Raw genomic sequence first — 23379 nt, 5'->3', positions numbered from 1 at the left:
AACATTACAGTGGTAAAAGCATGTTTAAAGTAGTGGACGAACCATGATTGCAAATGAAGAAGATCATAAATTTCACCATAGTTTATATATTTTTCCCAAAGCTTGGTTTTTACAACGTTTAAGCCATGCATTTTCTTTTCGGTGAGGATGGTGATTGTTCAAGTATAACTCAACGGCCTTTGATGTTCATAATGCCGCATTTATACCGATTTTTGTTTTTATTTCTCGATGTTTATTCTAATTTAAACAAATCCATTCTATTTTTGTAGGTCTATTATCCACTAATGACCACTAATTAGTATATTGTGTACTCATAATTATTTTAATATGCATATCACTATATAATGATATACGAAAGAAAGTTACAACAACTATGTATATAAATAATATCAAATAAATCATGGGTACGAGCTGGTAAAAATAGGGTACGAGGTGGTTGAGTACGAGTTGCAGAAAGTACGAGTTGTCGTGTACCCTAACATTTGGGTATCTCGGTTCTGGCTCGGGATTAGCAGTATGAATATAGCAATTAATTATAAGGGAAGTAACTCAATGGGCTAAAGAGAAAATGCAGAATTTTTTGAAGAAGTTTCCGACGCAACGAACGAATAGAGTGACAGGAATTTTGACACGAACAGCTTACACAAAAGAAACCAAGTTAAATGATAATGAATTTGAATACACGGTTCCATTCTCTAGTGCCCGGTTAGGTCACTTTACACAGCCACAACCTAAGTTGGGAAATTTTCTTAAACAGGACCAAACTTTGATCAAAATTCTTAAGAAGAATATACCAAAACAGGTACTAGCACTTATTTTAGCTCTGTTAAAGGGGCCAGTTTAGTTTTCATCTGAATATACTTTATAAACAGTTAAATAAGATCTTATCAGAACTGCTGAAACCACTAGCACTGGGGGTATCGGGTCCGTTCGCGCCCAATACACGTTCGCACCCTACATGTTCGCACCCCACACGTTCGCCCCCTAGGTCCGTTCGCACCCTACACGTTCGCACCCTTTTTTTTTATTCAAAAACCTGATAAATTTTTAGATGTTTTATAGATGTTTATATCAAAATATTTTTATTTTCATAAATAAAAATTCGGGAATTTTTAAATGAAATATTGTTTTAAATTGATTTGATGATTAATTATTAAATGTTAATTATGTATGATTACTGCTAATTGGTATTTATACACAGCCTAAATTGGTGTTATTGTTGAGTGTTTAAAAATCATGATTGTTGTCATGGTTGTTTTAACTTGCTTTGATGTAAATACTGCATGTATATAGCTTGGTATGAGTAAAACTTTGAAGATTTTAAATAAAAGACATGAAAGATAATTGTTTTAAATAACAGCTTGGCTCCTTTGATCTCATGTGTGTCAGAATCTCACTTTATTCATAAACAATGAAAAAGAAATATTTATAGCTATACACTATCCAAAACATGATTACGAATTATTCAACACATAAAAAACACGTTGTCAGAATCTCACTATATTTAGAAACAATGAAAAAAAATATATTTATAGCAATACACTTACCATGCTTACCATTTATTTAACACCAAAATAACGTTGTCAGATTCGCACTTTATTTACTAGAAACAATGAAAAAAAAATATTTATAACAATACACTAACCAAAACATGATTAAAAATTATTCAACACAAAAATAAAATACTGGTCGTCAGAATCTCACTTTATTTAAAAACAATGAAAAAAAAATGTTTATAGCAATACATTTACCATGACACCAAAAAAACCTTGTCAGAATCTCACTTTATTTAGAAACAATGAAAAAATATATATTTATAGCAATAAACTTACCAAAACTCGTTTACAAATTATTAAACACAAAACCAATAAAAATTGGGCTCGAACGTGTAGGGTGCGAACGGACTTTGGGTGCGAACGTGTAGGGTGCGAAAGTGAAAGGGGGGCGAACGTGCATGGGGGCGAACGTGATTGGGCGCGAACGGACCCGGATTCAGCACTGGGCCAAATTATTGCTACCTAAAATAAATTTCAACAGGTCAAGTTTACCTACCATGAAATTTTAGTGAAACCATTTTTGAGTGATTGCCCTAGACATTTTAGAAAATTTCATAGATTTTTACAGAAACTATAATCATGATGATATATAGGGAGAAACTGTTATTAGCAAATATGTCATGCACAATTCGATCTACAATAAGTTAGTGTTGCAGATATTGTCATTTAACCCCTTATAGGAGCTAGTGCCCTTGAAAGCTGATTTTTACCCATTTTTGCATTTTTGCAGAAAACATAATGGATAGACATGATAGAGAGAAATTGTTAATAGCAAAGATGTTTTTAAGCTCAAGAAGAACTACAAATAAGTCAACATGTCTAAAATTGTCCAATGACATCTTAATTGAGTTATGGCCCCTGAATGACCATTTTTGTTGCACTTTATAGAAACTATAATAGATAGAGAGCAACATTAATATGAAAAATATGACCTAAGACATGATCAAAATCTTCTATTGAGGAGTTATTGCCCTTGAAAGCTGATTTTTACCCATTTTTGCATTTGTGCAGAAATGATAATGGATAGAGAGAAATTGTAAATAGCAAGATGTTTTTTAGCACAAGGAAGAACTACAAATAAGTCAACATGTCTTAAATTGTCAACTGACATCTTAATTGAGTAATGGCCCCTGAATGACATATTTTTACATATTACAGAAACTATAATAGATAGAGAGCAACATTAAATTGCAAAATATGACTTTAAACATGGTCTAAATCATCTATTGAGGTGTTATTGCCATTGAAAGATGATTTTTACCCATTTTTTAAATTTTTGGGTAAAGAATGCATGAAAACCCAACATGCCCAAGGTACTGACTTGATATCTGTATCTTCCAAGGTTGATCACTACATCAGTGATTTTGCTAGCACTCGTCATTTTCATCATTTAGGAAAAGGTTTTCAAAATGACAAAAGTTTTTCAAATCAATTTTGTCACTTCAATTTGAAAAGTGTAAAAATATTTTCGCATGAAAATACTATAATTCTACCTGTCTTCATGTTTTTGACAAGTTTATGACCCTCATCTAATTAACATTTACAACAGGTGTTATAAGTTGTGATTACAGGTAATCGCTTATCGCCATTGGATGGGTCACTAATCAGTTTATTAATTAACCTCATAAATTATTGACCATCATAATTATTTTTCCCAGTAAAATCCCCCAGTCGTCATTTCAATTTCCATATTTCTCAAACAACCACATTTTGCAGTTTCGTTAATCATAGTTTCGTCATTTGAACAAAGTGTTTTCCCCCACGGACAGTTCACATTTTAATTTCAATATTTCTCAAACAATCACAATTTGCAGTTCGTTTGTCATAGTTTTGTCATATGAATGAGTTTTGTCATATTTGATATAACTTTTCATCAAAAACTTTCAACAATTTCGATTAAAGAGAAAGAACTTTATTCCAAACGTTCAGAAATATTTCCACGCGTCAAACAGGTGTGCTTCCTTTACTATGTACTGCACATGCGTGAAAGTATTCTTATAAATTAGACATTAAAACATAAAATACGAAATCATTTAGTATAAAAATAAACGAAGGAGACAAAGATATTTCTTACTAAGCAACTTGATTTAGAAATATAATAATTTCCTGCCTTTTGTTAAAAACGAACCAATCCCTATATGAATCCGGATTCATTCATTTCAAATTGGTCCACATTAAGGTCCAAAGATTCCAAAATTAAAGTTTTTTTTTGTTTGATTTCAATAAAAATTGAATTCTTGGTGTTCCTTGATATGCTGAATCTAAAAGTGTATTTAGATTTTAGATTTTTGGGCCCAGTTTTCAAGTTGGTCTAAATTGGGATCCAAAATTAAACTTTGTTTGATTTCAACAAAAAATGGATATATTGGGTTCTTTGATATGCTGAATCTAACCTTTAGGGCCTTAATATATATGGGGTTCTTTGATATGCTGAATCTAACCTTGTATTTAGGGCCTTTTATTGTAGTAGTGTTTAGATATTTGGGAAAAGCTCACCAAAGTGTCATCATATATTATCTCCACAGGAATTCCTCTGGAAACTTTGTTAATAAACAATGCTTTTATCATGTTAATATTTGTTCCTGTTGGAAGAAATAATCTATACCCTTTATTCTGTTGGTAGCAAATACTGTTATAATATGATCCATTTGGAACTAATATTATAAAAAATAACTATTCCATTAGAATGTTAGAGCATAGTTTAAATATATTTGTACTATATGTCAAATTCAAATACAGTCTTCTATGTATCTTTTTTGTTCATCATAATTAGATCCATACATAAGAGAAATAAGATACACTATTCACATTTCAAACTGATAACTTTCATAATTATATGACAAACAAATGAAGATAAAAGTAAACCATTTGTTTACTGATTCATTAAACATTCTCAATGTAAACATTGCTTCTACCTGTTTGTGTTCACCAAAGTTGAAATAAACATATGATAGATATTGGACATGATCTATACCATTTCACTTATGTTATTCATGCAAGGATTTTTTATGCCCCACCTACGATAGTGGTAGGGGCATTATGTTTTCTGGTCTGTGCATTCGTTCGTGTGTCCGTTCGTCTGTCCCACTTCAGGTTAAAGTTTTTGGTCGAGGTAGTTTTTGATGAAGTTGAAGTCCAATCAACTTGAAACTTAGTACACATGTTCCCTATGATATGATCTTTCTAATTTTAATGCCAAATTAGAGTTTTTACCCCAATTTCACAGTCCACTGAACATAGAAAATGATAGCGCGAGTGGGGCATCCATGTACTTTGGACACATTCTTGTTTTTAATTTTTGATTTCAGTTAAAATGTTTGAATGTGCATTTGGATATACATTTTGTATCAACTTTAGTAACTTATCTTAATTATTGTGTGACCTTTCTGTTACATGTGACCTTACCCTGAGGATGTCTGTTAGTAGTTATTTGTGACCAATAAATACTGTATTCTGCTGTGTTGTCTATCCTATCATGCCTATGCATGCTTAGACCATTTAATCTGCCATTTATTAGGAAGCAAGGTAAAAAAGGAACTGATAAGAAAGTCATTGCAAATCAATATTATGTTTGATAAACCAGAATTTGACTTTCATGACTTTTGAATCAAAGAAATGCCTGTTGAGGAAAATATGATTGTAATATTCTGGATACAGAAATTGCTGAAAATAGTTATGCTATTACACATTTAATAATTTTTTAGTACTACCAAACAGTTGAAGATGATCTATACAGATTTAGTGAGAGGATTTCATCAGAAATTGATGACCTGAGTTTTCAATGTGAAAAAGAGAAACCGTATGTACAGACGTTTGATGCATGGGGTAACAGAATAGATCAACTGGTTACCTGTGAAGCATGGAAGAAAATGCACAACATTTCAGCAGAAGAAGGTCTTATTTCTTTAGGATATGATAACCCAAAAGAAGAATGGAGGTAAGATATGAATTTATTAAACATTTTTGTGGTGTCAATTCTGATGCCATTATTCATATTGTTCATTAACAGTTGCATTAGAATGGAATTAGAAGTATTGTGTCTAAAATTTTGCCTCCATCAGTTAATGATTTGATGGTTGCAAATACAAATAATAATATACTGAGGTGTAGCCAGTAAACTTAAAATCAGCAACAAACTTGACAAAGCCAATCATGAAAATTTAGAATACATACTATCAAATTTTGAAATTATAATTATTTGAATTTAACATTATATATAAATACATGAAAAAATAGAGTAACACTGAAGTTTACTTTTAGACAGCTATAATAGTTTATCCATGATGTCACAAATCTTCAACTTAAGTGAGTCCCTTGAAGCATTTTATTAGTACATTGTAGTTGCCTATAAGTGTGTTGAAACACTTGTATTCAATGATAATTGTAAGTTGTATTTCAGGCGTTTACATCAGATGTCAAAGCTATATATATTTGCCTCATCCTCTGGACTTTATAGTTGTCCATTGGCTATGACAGATGGCGCTGCAACAATTATAAGGGTAAGTACTTTTTACTTATACATCAAGTTTTCCAAGTTGAACATGTTCTTGCACCATAGATTTTTGGTGGGAGGGGTAATGTTATCTGTTTAAATATATGGAAAACAGTCAAAATTCAAACAGTTTTAAACCATATGTTTTCTTTTATACTGCAGTCTTTCTATTCGAGCATTAAGTTTTGAAGTTGAACATATTCTTGCACCATAGACTTTTCTCCTGTGGTGGGAGGGGGTCATGCCTCTCCCTTATGTTATAAATGTTTAAATATATAGAAAACAGTAAAGATATAAAAAAATTAACTGTATATTTTCTTTTACACTAAAATCGTTCTATTTGAGCAAACAAAAAGTGTTACTTCTATATCTTTAGGCAATGTACCATCATTGACCGTATTTTACTGTAAACCACGCCCACCGCCGGGACATGTGTATAAGTTGACCACCATTTTACTCATAATGAAATGAACGCACCATTAAGCAGGGAGCAACATAATCTCATTCTTCTTACAGTTAATGAACAAACAATTTTTCTTCTTTGTATTTGTTGATAACTTTAAATTATTACTTTCATTGCTTATTGTCTTTATTATTCTATAATCACACTGATTACTACAAATCACATTTTATTTCGTCATTATGTTCCTCTGTGAAAAACATCTTTTAAGGATAAACCTTTAATAGAAGTTTTTAAAATATTTAGAAAACAAATAAGAATAACACTAAATGTGTAAAAAAATATTTTAGATTGCAGTATGAAGACAATAATAGTGTTTTGACTTGACATAACAACGATATAAGGATTACATTCAAAACAGAGAAAATTATCAGCAGAGCCTCACATTTTCCCTGTTTCGAAGCCTCATCCTTTCATCATTGTTATGTCAAGTCAATTTACTATAATTGTCTATATAAGCCAGGACTTCCCATGTACTAGAATGTGGAAGTTGTTTTGTTGTTTTTCCTTTTCTTTACTGGAGTGAGACATGTGTTTAAGTCCACTAAAACAGTTCAAAATCTGCTTAATTTTGATTTATGTTTTTTATGCTTTCTCTGTATAATGATTTATTGTTGAGCCTGCGACTTTTGTCGCAGAAAGCTCGACATAGGGATAGTGATCAGGCAGCCGTGGCGGCGTTAACTAACTACTTAAAAGCTTTATATTTCAGAAGGTGGAAGACCTAGATGCTTCATACTTTCTATGTAGATGCCTCATGTTACGAAGTTTCCGTCTATCATATGTACTTTGTCCTTGACCTCATTTTCATGGTTCAGTGACTACTTGAAAAAAAAGTTAAGATTTTTTGTAATTTTATGTACATGTCAGCCTGACAGGTTTTATTTGACCTTGACCTCATTTTCACGATTCATTGCTCAGTGTTAAGTTTTTATACGTCCGTTTACGGGACGTATTATGGTTTACCGTTGTCTGTCCGTCTGTCCGTCCGTCTGTCCGTCTGTCCGTCGTCAACCGCTTTAACCAATTTGCTTAAAACTTTGGTGAATTGTTTATATGTATTGACGTGAGCTCCCTTTCGTTTTTTTTGTAAATTTTAGATTTTACGTTTCCGAGTTATGGGGTTTTATTCATTAAAAAAAGGGTGATTTTCCAGTTTTAGGACAATAACTCAAGAATGCTTTCACCAACTTGCAAGAAATTTTGGTTAATTGTTTATATCTAATGACATGAGCCCCCTTTGGATTTTTATATATTTTAGATTTTACGTTTCCGAGTTATGGGGTTTTATTCATAAAAAAAAGGGGGGATTTTCCAGTTTTCGGACAATAACTCAAAAATGCTTTCAGCAGTTCTCATGAAACTTTGATGAATTGTTGATATCTATTGATGTAAGCTCCCTTTAGAATTTTATAAATTTTAGATTTTACATTTCCGAATTATGGGGTTTATTCATTAAAAAAGGGGGAATTTTCCAGTTTTCAGACAAAAACTCAAAAATGCTTTCAGCAATTCGTATGAAACTTTGCTGAATTGTTTATATCTATTGATGTAAGCTCCCTTTAGAATTTTATAATTTTTATTTGTTTATAGTCTGACAACAGATTTACTAAGTATTGCGCAACAGCACAGTGTATTGCACAACAGCAAGAAATCTTTAATTGAATATAAATTCAATTCATATAACCAACTTCAAGTTCTTTGACTACATTTATTCAGAAACCTATAATAGATGTATGTCAAATATTTAATTACAATCCAAATTCAGACCTGTATCAAGCTTGAATATTGTGTCCATTTTTGCCCCAACTGTTCAGGGTTAGACCTCTTCGGGCGTATCCAGCTGCGCTCAGCGAAGCAGTTTATTGTGTTTTGGTCTATTTTTCTTGAATTATAAGCAATAGGTCAACTATATTTGGTGTATGGAATGATTGTAAGGTGTATATGTCTGTCTGGCAGGAGTCATCTGACCTTGACCTCATTTTCATGGTTCATTGGTCAATGTTAAGTTTTCATGGTTAAGTTTGTTTCTTAGATACTATAAGCAATAGGTCAACTATATTTAATGCATAGATTGATTGTAAGGTGTACATGTCTGTCTGGCATGGTTCATCTGACCTTGATCTTATTTTCTTGGTTCATTGGTCAATGTTAATTTTTCCTGGTTAAGTTTGTTTCTTAGAAACTATATCAATAGGTCAAGTATATTTGGTGTATGGAATGATTGTAAGGTGTACATGTATTTCCAATTAGGTTTATCTGATTTTGACCTCATTTTCTTGGATCATGTTAAGTTTATGTGTTACTTGTAGTAAAGCTTTATATTTAGGACTATCAACATAAAATCAATGGTCAGTAAAGCAGGCAAGACATTTAAGCTTGTGCACTCTTGTGATATATTTTTGTAGAGAATAGAAAATCCAACCAGCCAATTACTGAAAGCCTTTCAAAACTTAACTTCAAGAAATCCTAAAGAATTTTGGACATCTGGTCAGTGGATGACTGAAAAGAAAGGAGGATCTGATGTAGGTAAGGAAAGACAACTGTAGAGAAAGGAGGATCCAATGTAGGTAAGTCAATCCAACAGTAATGCAGACAGGGAAACCAAGTAAATCTCAGATACTTAGTGTTGAAATTCCAGTTGGCCTTTTTACACAGGTATTAGTTTACACAGAATAAATTACTGAAGAATACTCATTAAATGTACTAATACAAAATTTGCAACATTAGAACATTAGAAATGCATTAAACTAAGGGGAATTTTAACAGGACTGAAAAAACGTTGACTCATCCAATGTATTTGAAGGACTTTTCTTTTAAATGAAGAAATTCATATGATTTAAATGAAGAAATTCATATGATTTAATAAAAGTCTTGATAAACACAAAAAATTGAAAAATTAAAATCTTACTTTATAAAGGGAGATAATTATAGAATTAACTAATCGAAGAATTCAAATATCGAAAAATATTCAACGAGTGACCGAACAACACATTAATTCAGGAATGTGCGTAGCGTTTGAGGTTATTATCAGTGTTGTTCGGTCACCAGTTGAATATTTTTCAATATTTGAATTCTTTGATTAGTCATTCTTTTTATCACATTGACAATGGGCTTTTTAATGGAATTAAAGTAGAAAATGTAAGGAACTATATCTTTTTCTACGCATTCACAATTTGCTTTGATGCGACATCATCATGGACGACAGTTTATTTCACATGTGAAATTATCGGTTTTTATTTCACTGGGAAATCAAGGTAATTCATTGCAACCAATGTAATAATTTAGTATTATAAAATGATTTTCTGCAAATATATCTATTTTTTATGTAGCAAGGAAACAAATATGGTAACCAAATTCTGGATTTTTCATCTGAAGCACTTTATTAGAGCTATTAAAATTTTTTTTCTGTTTTTCAGCTAGTGGTACAGAAACAGTGGCTGTGGAGCAGGATGATGGAAGTTACAGATTATATGGTTATAAATGGTTCTCTTCAGCTACAGATTCAGATATGGCTTTCACATTAGCCCGTGTAGTTGATAAACATAACAATATCACAGAAGTAAGTTTAAAATGATTATTGCACATTAAGAGGATGACCATTCAAATTTCTAGGGAGAAGAGTGGGGCTGGACACTTTAGCAATTGATATGACTGTCTGGTTAGAGCTGAAAACAAATAATTATTGCTGAAGAAGGAATGAAAATTTATATTCTGCCCCACAAAATGCTGGACATAATTGTGCACAAAATAAAAAATTATATTGCAGTTCATAATGAATTAAATATGATTAAAGAAATGTGGGATATACACCAATGATACAGCAACCCATTGACATAAAGACCTAAAAGACATCTAGGGTTCAAAATGTGGTCTTGAACAAGAGACAAGAGTCATTACATTATGTCAAGCTCTATGTAGTCTAAAGATAAAAACATTTGTGAATAAATTTAACAATTTGAAATAACAAAAAACATTAAGGCATAACATAAGACAACCATGTTTAAATTTACAATTTTTGCAATGCATCAAATGTTACGATCAATTTAGCACCAAACTCTCCTTGCATTAGACTTGATTACATGCAAGAAAAATTGTTTATAATAGCACATTTATTGTGTAAATTGTGTAATACAATATAATATGTAGGCTTCTTTTTTAACAGGGAACAAAAGGACTATCACTATTTTATTTGGAAACCAGGAAAAATGATGGCAGTTTGAACAACATTCAGATAATGAAATTGAAGGACAAATTGGGGACTCGACAACTACCTACAGCCGAGTTATTATTAGATGGAACTTCAGCAATTATAGTAAGCATGTCTTATGGCAGGAGTTTTGCCTTAAATTTAAAAACATGTAGATAGAGATTATGATAATATTGCACATTATAATTTTAAAGGTTTGATTGTAAATTATGTGGTTTTCAGTAAGTCTGCCTCTATAAACAATTATAATGTATAATAAATATTACCTTTTATAAAAATTACACAATTTTTAACAACCATTTGGAAAAGTATTAGGGGCTTTATCTTCAAATTCTGCATTTGAGCTTTCAAGAACCCACTGAAATTAACCCCTGGAAATTAGAATCATATCTACAATAGATTTAAATAAACATTGCATTTCTAACATCGAAATCTAAAGATATATTATGCAGGATGAGAAAAGTTTTGTAATCAAAGGGTTACTATGTTTTACAGAAAAGGCATAAAAAAACCATAAAAATTTTCTGATGTAATTATAATCCCTCAATTCCATAATTTTTTTCATCAGGTTAATTTTGTTAACATAACATTAAATGAAAGGAATTACCAGATGAAATAAATAACCAGCCAGCATCGTAATTCTGACCTTTAAACATGTTTTAAAACCACATATTAATCTGATATCGAAAGAAAATAACATCCCAGCCTGGAAAATATTCACTTATTAGGAATAAGAAGAATGTAAACAATGATATAGTCTTTGTCTGGCTATTTTATTCATTTCCACATGTCTGCTGTCCAACTAGTAGTATTCTATTCAGATTATTTTTTTTTCATCGTCGTAAACTTATTGCCCCCTGTTTCAGGGGGAGACAAAAGCTAGTAAATAATTTTTGAATAGGGGGTTATATTTTTCTGAATTGAGATTGAAAATATTTGTTGTTAAAAAAAAAACATTCAATAAGCATTTTTTGGGACTTAAAACAATATTCTATTTAATCTTAATTGTGATGTTCATAGCTCATGTTTGTTGCATCTTTAGATAAAGATATATTGTTACAGTAAAATTCAGTAAATTAATTTTTGAAATGATGTACTGATTATTCGTGGTTCATTGGATACTAATTTTCATGGATTTCAACGGTAAAGGTGAACCAGGGAATTAAATGTTCAACGAAGTACACATTTTCTATAAGCTTGTAGCAAACTTTGCCAAAACAATGAAATCAAATATCCACTAAAATACAAATGTTCTTCAGTCCATGAAAATTGGTACCCACGAAAATAAATGAATCCAAAGTACTTAATTAGTTTAAGTTAAATATTTTAGTTAATAGGATGGAGGGGCCAGTTTAAGCTTTGAATATCTTGTCTATACTCAAACTAAAAGCATGTTTGAAATACAGTTTTTCTAGAAATTTGATTTTGAGTCAGATATGAGATATAAATAGAATCATATTTGTGGAAAAAGTTGCTTAAAGTTCTTTATAACTTGTAGGGGAGAAGAGTAGATTTAAGTATGAGGTCAAACATTGTTATTATAAGTCCTTCCCTAAACCCCCTCCTATAATCAATACTGATCTCTGTTGCTGTTTTCCTCCACAATATATTAATATTTTAGGTGTCAGAGTTAGGAAGAGGTGTTGCAGAGATTTCCAATATGTTAACAATATCTAGGATACATACTGCATTCATGGCTATCTCTAATATGAGAAAGTGAGTTTATTTGAAAAATGGTCAACCTTAATTTTGTATATTCACCAGTTTGATAGTATCATTATCAGATTAAAAATCAACTCAATTCCTCTTGTTCTCACGACAGGAGATAAATAATATTATAATTTTTTATAAATTGTTGGTTATGACGTTGCAGAAGTTCTTTAGATCATTTGAAGGCAGGCTTGTTTTATTATAAAACAATTACAAAGAAATTAAAACGAAAAGTTTAAAAAAGATAGAAAACACCATTTCAAAAATATAAAAAGCTGTTATTTTCCATCAATTGTTGATATAAAAAAATGATCTGTCTCACTTTTGGAAAGAGTGGTAAAAGTTAGCATTTTATTGTAATAAGACATTAAACAATCAATGGTATTTTCATACTTGGTGTAATATGCATGAATTCAAGCTAATAATCAGAAAAAAATGGCATAAAATTAAAATTCTATATTGATATACTCTTCCAAGATCCTTAATAGTCCTAGTACTCTTATGTTTGTGTCCACTTCGGTCCACCAAACAATTCAGGAAGAAATTAAGAAGAAACTCCTACAACATAGATTTCAAACTGATTATAATGACTGGAGTCAGATGGGACAGGTATTAACATGTTGATACACTGTATATTCAGTATTTTTCTCCTAAGTTATTAGTATGTAAGATTTAAAACATTGTTAATTTTTTGTACAGGTGGAAAGACAGACAGCTGAATGTTTTAAAAAGCCATTTTTATAATAATAAATTATGAAATATTTGTTTAACATTTTTTCCTGGCTTCCTTTTCAGGCATTCCTGGTAACAGAAATAATTACCTTCCTACATGCTATGTACTGTATACCAATCTATGTTTTCAGATATTTTTTTCCACCTTTATCCTTTTCCAACCAACTTTGTAGGGATTTATTTTTTTGTGCTATGATGTATAGATACCAGAGAAGATCCAAGTTTGATGCATTGCAAGGATTTTTAATTCGCATTAATTTTATAGTGTGAAAGTTACATACATGAATTGCTTGCAAAACAAATATTTGGTTTAATACAGTATAATTTTAAGCCATAAGCATGATTAGAAATTGAATTCAAAGCTTTGAAAATTTTATTATCAATTTATAAAGTAATCATATGAATGGATTGCTGGGAAATTGTATCATTATTTTGTAAAAAATCATCAAATTAGATTAACTTATAACTTGATTTGCCAAATAATACAAATTATCATGACACTGTAGCAGTAATTTAAAAAAGCGAAATGAAAAGTGCCATTGATTTTTGACTGAAGTTTCAAAAATAGTAAAATTCTTCTAATTGAGTTTGATTGACTGTTGCTGGCTTAACATTCAGTGGCAATTATTTCATGCTTATTGAGGATGATTAAAGTGAGATATAGATATGGTAATTGTCTGGAGGTTACTGTAGCTAACTGATTTATAAAGCTTCATTCAGTCTTAAGAAGTGCTAAAAAATCCAAATTGCATACAATCTGAAATTTCTATTTTTACATATCAATTACCCCACTTTTTCATTGTAAGTTATGCCAATTCTCGTCCTGAATAATGCATATTGATTTGCCGCAGGACGTTTAGAAGCAATTCATCATCATCATCATTAACTACTAACCAGTTAATTGGATGGGACATTTCAATGTGTCCATGGCACCTTTTTTGAAAAATAAATCAGTGGATAGCCTTTAAACATAATATTCCATTTTAATCTTGCAACAATTCCAAAATGCACAAGATGAGTGTATCATACACTCTTAGCGCAGCACTTATTGATTTTAATGTTCCACTTCATTTATAGGTTATAAAACTTTACGACATTCCTGCTTGTTCATGGATATTTGAACTTTTTAGGTTTCAGACCTAGGCAAAGGTGTGGCAGGAATTTCCAGTATGTTAACATTGACAAGAATACACAATGCTGTGGCTGCTTGTTCAAGTATGAGAAAGTGAGTTTAAATTTATTTCAGCTCACCTGTTTACCAAACCAAGGAGCCATCTTATTAAAGTCTATTCATTTTTATTCATTTTTGCAACTTTTTTGTAATAGGAGCATGCCTTTTGATGAGGTAATATACTGTTAATTCAGAAATTAATGCATGCATTTATTATTGCGATTCCTTGACTACTAAAAAAAATGTGAAATCTTATTCATGCTATAGCCATGATTTTATTATCGTGAACCTGATACTGTCACATTTTTTGCATTAATAAAAACATCACAATAATTTCTGAAGTTTATACAGGCAGGCCAGGCAATTTGAAGGACTTTTGAAAAGATAGATGGGAGGAGAAAGTTAATTTACCATATTGAAATATCTAAAATTCAATGGATTCTTTTATTTTTTGCATGCAGACCTATATTTTGGCTTAAACATTGTCTTAAAATAGGAGTTTAGACCCAAGATCACAAACTTTAAGATTTATGAATTATTGATATTTGATATAGAAATACTCATGTTCATTTGTTGATTAAAGCCTCAAAGTCAAATAACTTGAAATTGTCCAAAAACAGGAGCAGGACAAAAGGCCCGCAGAAAACAGACCAGTATAAAAAAACCCATTCAAAGTATGGGGTATTTGTCTGTGGGGCTTTTATCACTATCAGGGTGCATGGAGGACTTTTTTCCAGGGTGCTTGTGTCTTAGACCTGTCCAACAGTAAACTTTTTATTTAGAGCTTAACATTCTCACCAAGGTAGTTATAAGACAAGTGAGCTACTGTTTATAAAGAGGTATATTTTCAGGTTATTAATTTTATCGAAAGACTACAGTTTAAAGAGAGAAGCTTTTGGTAACCAGCTGTACAATTATCCTCTTCATGTGCAGACACTGGCCAGATTAGAGGTAACTACTGTGGATTCATTTATATTCATGGGTAAAAATCTTTGTGGATTGAGGAAAAATGTATATTGGTGGATATTTGATTTTGTGGTTTTACAAAAGTCTGTATACAACCTGTGAAAGGAGACATGAAATTTATATCAATGAAAAAACAAGAAAAAACAAGAGTCAACTTTTATTCTCCAACAGTAGACAGGTGTTTGAACAGTTTGTTAAACTTTAAATCTTGTAGTGAATCTAGAAGTTCGCATGAGAAAAATCATATATTTTTCCTATTATCAAAAAAAAAATAAAATAAAAAATAAAGAATGAAAAAAAATGAATTGAAAGTTTTATATATTATTTTTGCATCCAATCTTTCATTCCTTCACCAAGAACAATCTTTTCTTTCTCTCTATAACATTGATTTGAATGATAAGCAGTTGACTGAAAGTGTAAAATAGATCTACATTTTGATATTCACAGACTGAAGTGAGAGCTGCCACCTTGTTTGTTTTCCATGCAGTGTCGCTATTAAGTAAGCAAGAGAGTGGAAATGCTACTGAAGATGAATTACACTTACTAAGATTGCTCACTCCTCTCATCAAGTTATACACAGGTAAACAGGTAAGTTTCAGTTAAACCTAACACATTAAGATCTATGTCATCAATCATCCCTATCAAGTTATACACAGGTAAACAGGTATGTGTAAACCTAACACATTAAGATCTATGTCATCATTCATCCCTATCAAGTTATACACAGGTAAACAGGTATGTGATGAAATTTCACAGTGATATCATACTTTAACTTTGTTTAAACCTGTTTATTTACTTTTGACTGTGTATTTGCATTCAGGTGTCACAGGTCAAATTTATTCCATCATTGTGTGTTAATTTACGTTTTTTGATTGAGTTAAGCCTTCCAATTGATATTTTATAGTGCGATTATCTATGTTGTGATGTTATACTATTGTTTCAGAAAAGGAAGAAGGTTTGATACCATTAAAACATTTAATCCCGCTGCAAATGTTTGCACCTGTCCTAAGTCAGGAATCTGATTACAGTTGTTGTCGTCTGTTTATGTAGTTCATACGTGTTTCTCGTTTCTCGTTTTTATATAGATTAGACCGTTGGTTTTTCCGTTTGAATGGTTTTACACTATTAATTTTTTGGGGCCCTTTATAGCTTGCTGTTCGGTGTGCGCCAATGCTCCGTGTTGAAGGCCGTACCTTGACCTATAATGGTTTACTTTTATAAATTGTAACTTGGATGGATAGTTGTCTCATTGGCACTCATACCACATCTTCCTATATCTATGTGTAAACCTAACACATTAAGATCTATGTCATCATTCATCAATCAAGAATTCATCACTATCATGATATTGAAATGGAAATGACATCCCTTTAAATATTGAAATTTTGACTGCCTTACCATTATTGTATTTATCTATAAACAGTCATCTATAAAAGGCCCCGAAATGACAATGTAAAACAATTCAAACGAGAAAACTAACGGCCTAATTTATGTACAAAAAATGAACGAAAAACAAATATGTAACACACAAACAAACGATAACCACTGAATTACAGGCTCCTGACTTGGGACAGGCACATACGTACAGAATGTGGCGGGGTTAAACATGTTAGCGGGATCACAACCCTCCCCCTAATCCTGGGTCAGTGGTGCAACAAAACACTACAACAACTGTACAAAACAATTAACAAATTATGCATATGATCAACAGCAACAACCACTCAATTACAGGCTCCTGACTTGGGACAGGCACATATAGAATGTGGCGGGGTTGAACATGTTAGCTGGATCCCAACCCTCCTCCTAACCTGGGACAGTGGTGTAACAGTACAACGTTAGAACGAACTATAAAAATCAGTTGAAAGAGGCTTAACTCATCAGATGGATAAAAATACAAATACTACAATTACAAGTGGACATGGCCGGGTACTTGTACATCCAAACAACAAAAAGACACAAGGTACAGATCTAAGAGTACTCGCAGTTACTGACAGCTAGTTCAAAGCCACTAACAACTAATAAAAAAAATTCATGCATCTAAGAGTAAATTATCAATCCGTACTCATCCAACATCTAATGGATTTAGTGTAAAGACGTCATAAACAGTCAGAGAAAAACATGACCCTGTGCAATGCCAAGATACAGGTATCGACAGATTGTAGATCCATGAATGTGTATATGTATATAACAATAATATTTAGTTTGCTTTTAATTTACTGATAACAAAATCAATATCAGTACCGATAAAAACAATATTTAATGATCTAAATACAGTGTTGAATTGGTAACCTTTTAGAATAAGTTTATTCATAGGATCGATAAGTTTACCAGGATCGTTTCTAAAGTTTACCCTTGTCCGTCCTTATGTCCCAAAGTTGGTTTCCGTTCTCTAACTTTAGTTTGCCTCAACCAAATGTTATGAAACTTATACAGAATGTTTATTATCACAAAACACAGTGACAGATCAAGTTTGAATTTTGGTGGCGTCACCTTAACAGTTCTAGATTTATGCCCCTTTACAAATGGAAAAATTGCTGAATTTTTCGTTTCCGTTCTTTAACTTTAGTTTGCCTCAACCAAATGTTATGAAACTTATACACAATTCTTATTACCACAAAACACAGATCAAGTTTAAATTTTGGTGGCATCACTTTAATCGTTCTAGAGTTATGCTCCTTTACAAATGGAAAAATTGTTGAATATATCATTTCTGTTCTCTAACTTAAGTTAGCCTCAACCAAATGTTATGAAACTTATACACAATTCTTATTACCACAAAATACAGATCAAGTTTGAATTTTGGTGGTGTCACTTTAAGCATTCTAGAGTTATGCCCCTTTACAAATGGAAAAATTGCTGACTTTTTCGTTTCCATTCTCTAACTTAAATTAGCCTCAACCAAATATTATGATACTTATACACAATGCTTATTCCCACAAAATATAGATCAAGTTTGAATTTTGGTGGTGTCACTTTTACTGTTCTAGAGTTATGCCCCTTTACAAATGGGAAAATTGCTGAATTTTTCGTTTCCATTCTCTAACTTAAGTTTGCCTCAACCAAATGTTATGAAACTTATACACAATATTTATTACCACAAAACTCAAATCAAGTACAAACTTGGGTAGCGTCACTTTTACCGTTCTTCAGTTATGCCTTTATATAACTTTATATGATATGCAAGCTGGGGCATCATCTGTGTCCCATTGACAGATTCCCCTTTTTTTGTATGTAGATGCATCTATGAAACTCCCACCAGTCTTATTTCATAGTTATTTCTTGTTTTGAGTTTATTTTGGTATTTTTGAAAGTGCTATGATCAGCTGACAATAGTACTATTGTAATGGGAAGTCTGTCTGCTTTACACTAAAAAGAAAGGTAAGTTATCCTGCATTAATTTTTAGCTCACCTGGCCCAAAGTGACACATTCTCCATTTGTTTCGAGCATCACTGATGAGTCTTTTGATACAAAACAATCATCTGGCATACAAAATTTTATTCTTAGTACCTATGATGAGTTTATTGTACAAGACTAACACACTGAGCCAGAATTTTAATGTGCTAGTTCACAAGTTAACAGTCCACAGAAAAATTAATGTCACTCTACCTGGACACATTATTCTGACTAGAGACCGACCAGTCTCTTACTTCTTAATGCTGCATGCTTAGTGAAGAAGTAGCAAATACCAATTTTTCAAATGGACAAATCCCTCAAAATTGATGTTATATTTGTTTTAAAATATTTACTATGCAAAAGCATTAGTATTGTTTTTAGTTTAACTACTTGCCATTTAACACAGGTAATTTGCTATATAAATAAATGTACTATTTTCATATCTTGTTACCAGAATAAAGGTCAGTCATCTATTCAACAGTGCTATTTTAAATATATCTCAGCTGTTGATAAATGCACCTTAAACCCCCATATCAAGACAATCATTGTCGAACATGCAGCAATTTTGAATAAATTATTTTGACTTATTTGTTTTAGGCTATGTCAGTAAGTTCAGAAGGTTTGGAAAGTTTTGGAGGTCAAGGTTACATAGAGGAGACTGGGTTACCGAATTTTCTTAGAGACGCTCAGGTAAGAAGTTTGTTGATTTATTTCCTTGCATCAAATACTTTATATACCTAGAAATAAAATGGTCGTTTTGAAAAGAACAGATAATAAAAGACCAAACGATAAATTTTGATATGTTAAGTCTTTTAGTCAGTTTTTAGAGATTTGATCACAGTGTATTCTGTACTGTTGTGAAACTTTGTCTGTAGTCAATTGATATGCTCAATGCCTATAGTTGTTAATTTCTGTGTCATTTGGTCTCTTGTGGAGAGTTGTCTCATTGGCAATCATACCACATCTTCTTTTTTATAATCAGTGCACTTTCAAGAGTTTTTAAGTAACTGTTACCTACATAGGATAAACAATAAACATTCAGTTGTCTAAAAATTGACTGAACACCCAACAGACATGAATTTTAATTTCAAAATCCTGAAATCATTAAGAGGAAAATATCTGAAAAATCCTTTTAAATTTTGTTTGACATTAACAACGTGCAAATAAAAAATTGCTATTATAAGGTAAAATGCATTTATATTGCGCTTCAAGTTCATACTTTATTTTTAACTTTTTTGATTCCAGCCTCACTGATGAATCTTTTGTCAACTAAACATGTGTCTGTGGCCTTCAATATTTTAATCCCGGTATCTATGATGAGTTAAATTACTACTACAAATTGTATCCTTTTTATTTAGGAATAAAAAATATCCTGTCTTTAGATGTGTCACGTTATTATATATGCCCTTTACATTTACACAGGTGTTAACTATATGGGAAGGAACAACAAATATCCTGTCATTAGATGTGTTACGATGTATCAGTAAATCAAACGGTCAGGCATTGATATCTTTAAAAAATGACGTTGACAACAAACTATCCACTACACCTTCAGAGTTATCAAAAGAAGCAGAGAAGTTACAAATGGCATTGAAATCAGTATTGCATTTTGTTACAAAAAATCAGAAAAATTTGGATGTTTTGACTTTTGCTGCCAGAGATTTGTCATATAGTTTGTCAAGAATATACATGGGTAAGTTTATATATAATCTGAAATATCTTGTTTATTGTCAAGTTTACAAAGAACTTATCCCAGTAACTTTTAAATGCAGAAATATTGAAATAATGTCTTATTATACCCCACGCAACGAGTTGCGGAGGGTATAATGTTTTTGACCCGTCTGTCCGTCCGTCCGTCTGTCCGTCCGTCAGTCCGTCAGTCCGTCAGTCCTGTTTCTTGTCATCGCAACTCCTCTCAAACCACACAACAGAATTTCACGAAACCTTTTTAGATAATAAGGACATACTATGTAGTTGTGCATATCGACAGGAAATTACGGTTCAATTTTTTTTCTAGGAGTTACGCCCCTTTGAACTTATTTGCTTCAATGTACTATTGCAACAGTTTGTCATCGCAACTCCTCTGATACCACACACCAGAATTTCATGAAACCTTTTTAGATAATAAGGACATACTATGTAGATGTGCATATCGACAGGAAATTACGGTTCAATTTTTTTTCTAGGAGTTACGCCCCTTTGAACTTATTTGCTTCAATGTACTACTGCAACAGTTTGTCATCGCAACTCCTCTGATACCACACAACAGAATTTCATGAAACCTTTTTAGATAATAAGGACATACTATGTAGATGTGCATATCGACAGGAAATTAAGGTTCAATTTTTTTTCTAGGAGTTACGCCCCTTTGAACTTATTTGCTTCAATGTACTACTGCAACAGTTTGTCATCGCAACTCCTCTGATACCACACAACATAATTTCATGAAACCTTTTTAGATAATAAGGACATACTATGTAGATGTGCATATCGACAGGAAATTACGGTTCAATTTTTTTTCTAGGAGTTACGCCCCTTTGAACTTATTTGCTTCAATGTACTACTGCAACAGTTTGTCATCGCAACTCCTCTGAAACCACACAACAGAATTTCATGAAATTTTGTAGATAATAAGGACATACTATGTAGATGTGCATATCGACAGGAAATTATAATTCAATTTTTTTTCTAGGCGTTACGTATCGCCCCTTTGCACTTATTTGCATCAATGTACTTCTGCAACAGTTTGTCATTGCAACTCCTCTGAAACCACACAACATAATTTCATGAAACTTTGTAGATAATAAGGACATACTATGTACATGTGCATATTGACAGAAAATTATGATTCAATTTTTTTTTCTTATACAATTTTTTTTTCTTACACATATTTTATTTCTCCAATGACAATGTGGGGACGTGGGGTACGTGAGCGCGCTCACTAAGGTTCTTTAATTTTGTTTAGAATATTGAATGTAAAATGTGAGTTTTTCTACATTTTGGATACCAAACAACTGCAAATGAGTAATTCAAAAAATTGCTAAAATTAGGAAAGTTTAATGCAGAAATGCAATTTAGATGCAATACTTTTCATTCAAATGACTAAATTAATATTTCATCTCAGTGTAGTTACTTTTGTGACATAAACATACTATGTAACTAAAGTCATGAAGTCCTTTAAAACAATTTGTTCAGGTTTTAAAATTATTTTGTTACTGTGACTTGACTTTATGAGTTGCTCTACACCTATTGCAGTTTATTCAAAACTCTGACCAAATTGCAATTTGTTTTGATCAAACCAAACTGTTCAACTGGTCAGAAATTTTAACAAACTGATTCATGATTGACCATTTCTATGTTAATTTCAGGAACATTAATGATTGAACATACAGCGAGCTGTGGAATGTCACCAGCTGATATTTATGCATGTAAAAGGTAATAATTATGTCTTCATGATATGACACAGAAACTAAGAAAACCTGTGATTTTATGATGTCAGTACTGTTTGTTTGGTATACAGCAAACAAAAAATGAAATAAAACTATTTAGCTTCGAAGACCATCCATCATGTACTTTATTATTTCCATCTCTTGAATTTATTTTTTTTTAAACAACTCATTGAATTAATCATTCATTGTACAAACATCAGATATTTTCATGTAATTTCATGGAAGGAAAAAGTGTCTGTGTTCCTCATCTGAAATTAAAAAAAATACATAAAAAGCTAAAGATTAGTTTGCTTTTTGTGGCCTTAATTTTTATTAGGTTTAGGATATTCATCAATGAGAAAATCACTAAAAAAAATCCCAAACATGGCCATAAAACTGAATTGTGATAATTATGAGAAAAGCAGGCAAGACTTGTTAGCATGTTCACATGATTTGAAACCAAAAAATATTTTGAGTGCTAACAGAATCTAACGTCAATTGTGATGATGAAATTCATGTAATGATTAAACATGAAAAACAATAGACATATCTTTTATAAGCTATTGATAGAGTTTATGAAAATACATCATATTCATGATATTCTTTAAAAAAACAAAGGAGACCAAACAGAATAGCATGTCATTTTTCCATATGATGCAACCAAACATAGATCAGATCTGAACAAAGAACTCACATATTTGGACTGTTTTTGTAACATTTTAGAATTGGAAAAAAGCCAAACATTGATTCATTACTTATTTTTTCAGATGGTGTGAACAACAACTATCTTTAGTTTCTAACAACGACCAGTACAGTAAACAAAGCTCAGATATGGAAAAAGAACTTGTTTATGGATGATGCTCATTCTCCAGAAATCTATTTATATATCTGTGATATCAATTGAACACATATGAATGACCTTGATTATGTTGATCTTGATTTTAAGGGAAACTTGTTATTCCCTGTGTATAAAATTAATGAAAACAATCATTAATTGGTTGTGATCTCATTGAAAACTTTACCAGTAATGATTGGTTAGGTCTTTCATGAAAATGTATAAAGAATTATTGTATAATGTTAAACAAATATCACAAATTCAATATTATTGAAAATAAGTTGCTGATGATGTGAAAAATATTACTGAAGATGTCGACTATGGAAATTTATTTATGATTTTTGTTGATCTTGATTAAAAATGAATATTTCTCCCATTGATGTGTGCTTTGTACAATATTCAGCCAGTTGGTAAAAGAAAATTTT

At 31.5% G+C, this 23379-nt stretch overlaps 1 protein-coding gene across 1 annotated transcript; it reads left to right on the top strand.

Annotated features, from left to right (window-relative positions):
• Positions 1 to 543: 543 nt before the first annotated feature.
• On the top strand, positions 544 to 23330 carry LOC127710804 (acyl-CoA dehydrogenase family member 11-like). Its single transcript, XM_052216757.1, has 13 exons — positions 544 to 802; positions 5261 to 5493; positions 5956 to 6055; positions 8917 to 9037; positions 9928 to 10070; positions 10674 to 10823; positions 14291 to 14385; positions 15183 to 15282; positions 15745 to 15885; positions 19289 to 19381; positions 20114 to 20384; positions 22060 to 22126; positions 22887 to 23330. Exons 1-13 carry the CDS (start codon positions 569 to 571, stop codon positions 22975 to 22977), a joined length of 1839 nt encoding a protein of 612 aa, XP_052072717.1. The 5' UTR covers positions 544 to 568; the 3' UTR covers positions 22978 to 23330.
• The last annotated feature ends 49 nt before the right edge of the window (positions 23331 to 23379 follow it).

The sequence above is a fragment of the Mytilus californianus genome, unplaced genomic scaffold (genome assembly GCF_021869535.1).
Source record: "Mytilus californianus isolate M0D057914Y unplaced genomic scaffold, xbMytCali1.0.p SCAF_8, whole genome shotgun sequence".
Taxonomy (NCBI): Eukaryota; Metazoa; Mollusca; class Bivalvia; order Mytilida; family Mytilidae; genus Mytilus; species Mytilus californianus.
Note: the sequence above shows the minus strand (reverse complement) of the source record. Positions and strands in the feature narration are given on the sequence as shown.

What these genes read in the sequence shown, in the direction of transcription:
- LOC127710804 (XM_052216757.1), top strand. Translation starts at nt 569, where the DNA reads ATGCAGAATTTTTTGAAGAAGTTTCCGACGCAACGAACGAATAGAGTG. An exon ending in GCTTGTTCAAGTATGAGAAA is followed by an intron (nt 14,386 to 15,182) that starts GTGAGTTTAAAT and finishes GTATATTTTCAG; the next exon opens with GTTATTAATTTTATCGAAAG. An exon ending in TTTGTCAAGAATATACATGG is followed by an intron (nt 20,385 to 22,059) that starts GTAAGTTTATAT and finishes TGTTAATTTCAG; the next exon opens with GAACATTAATGATTGAACAT.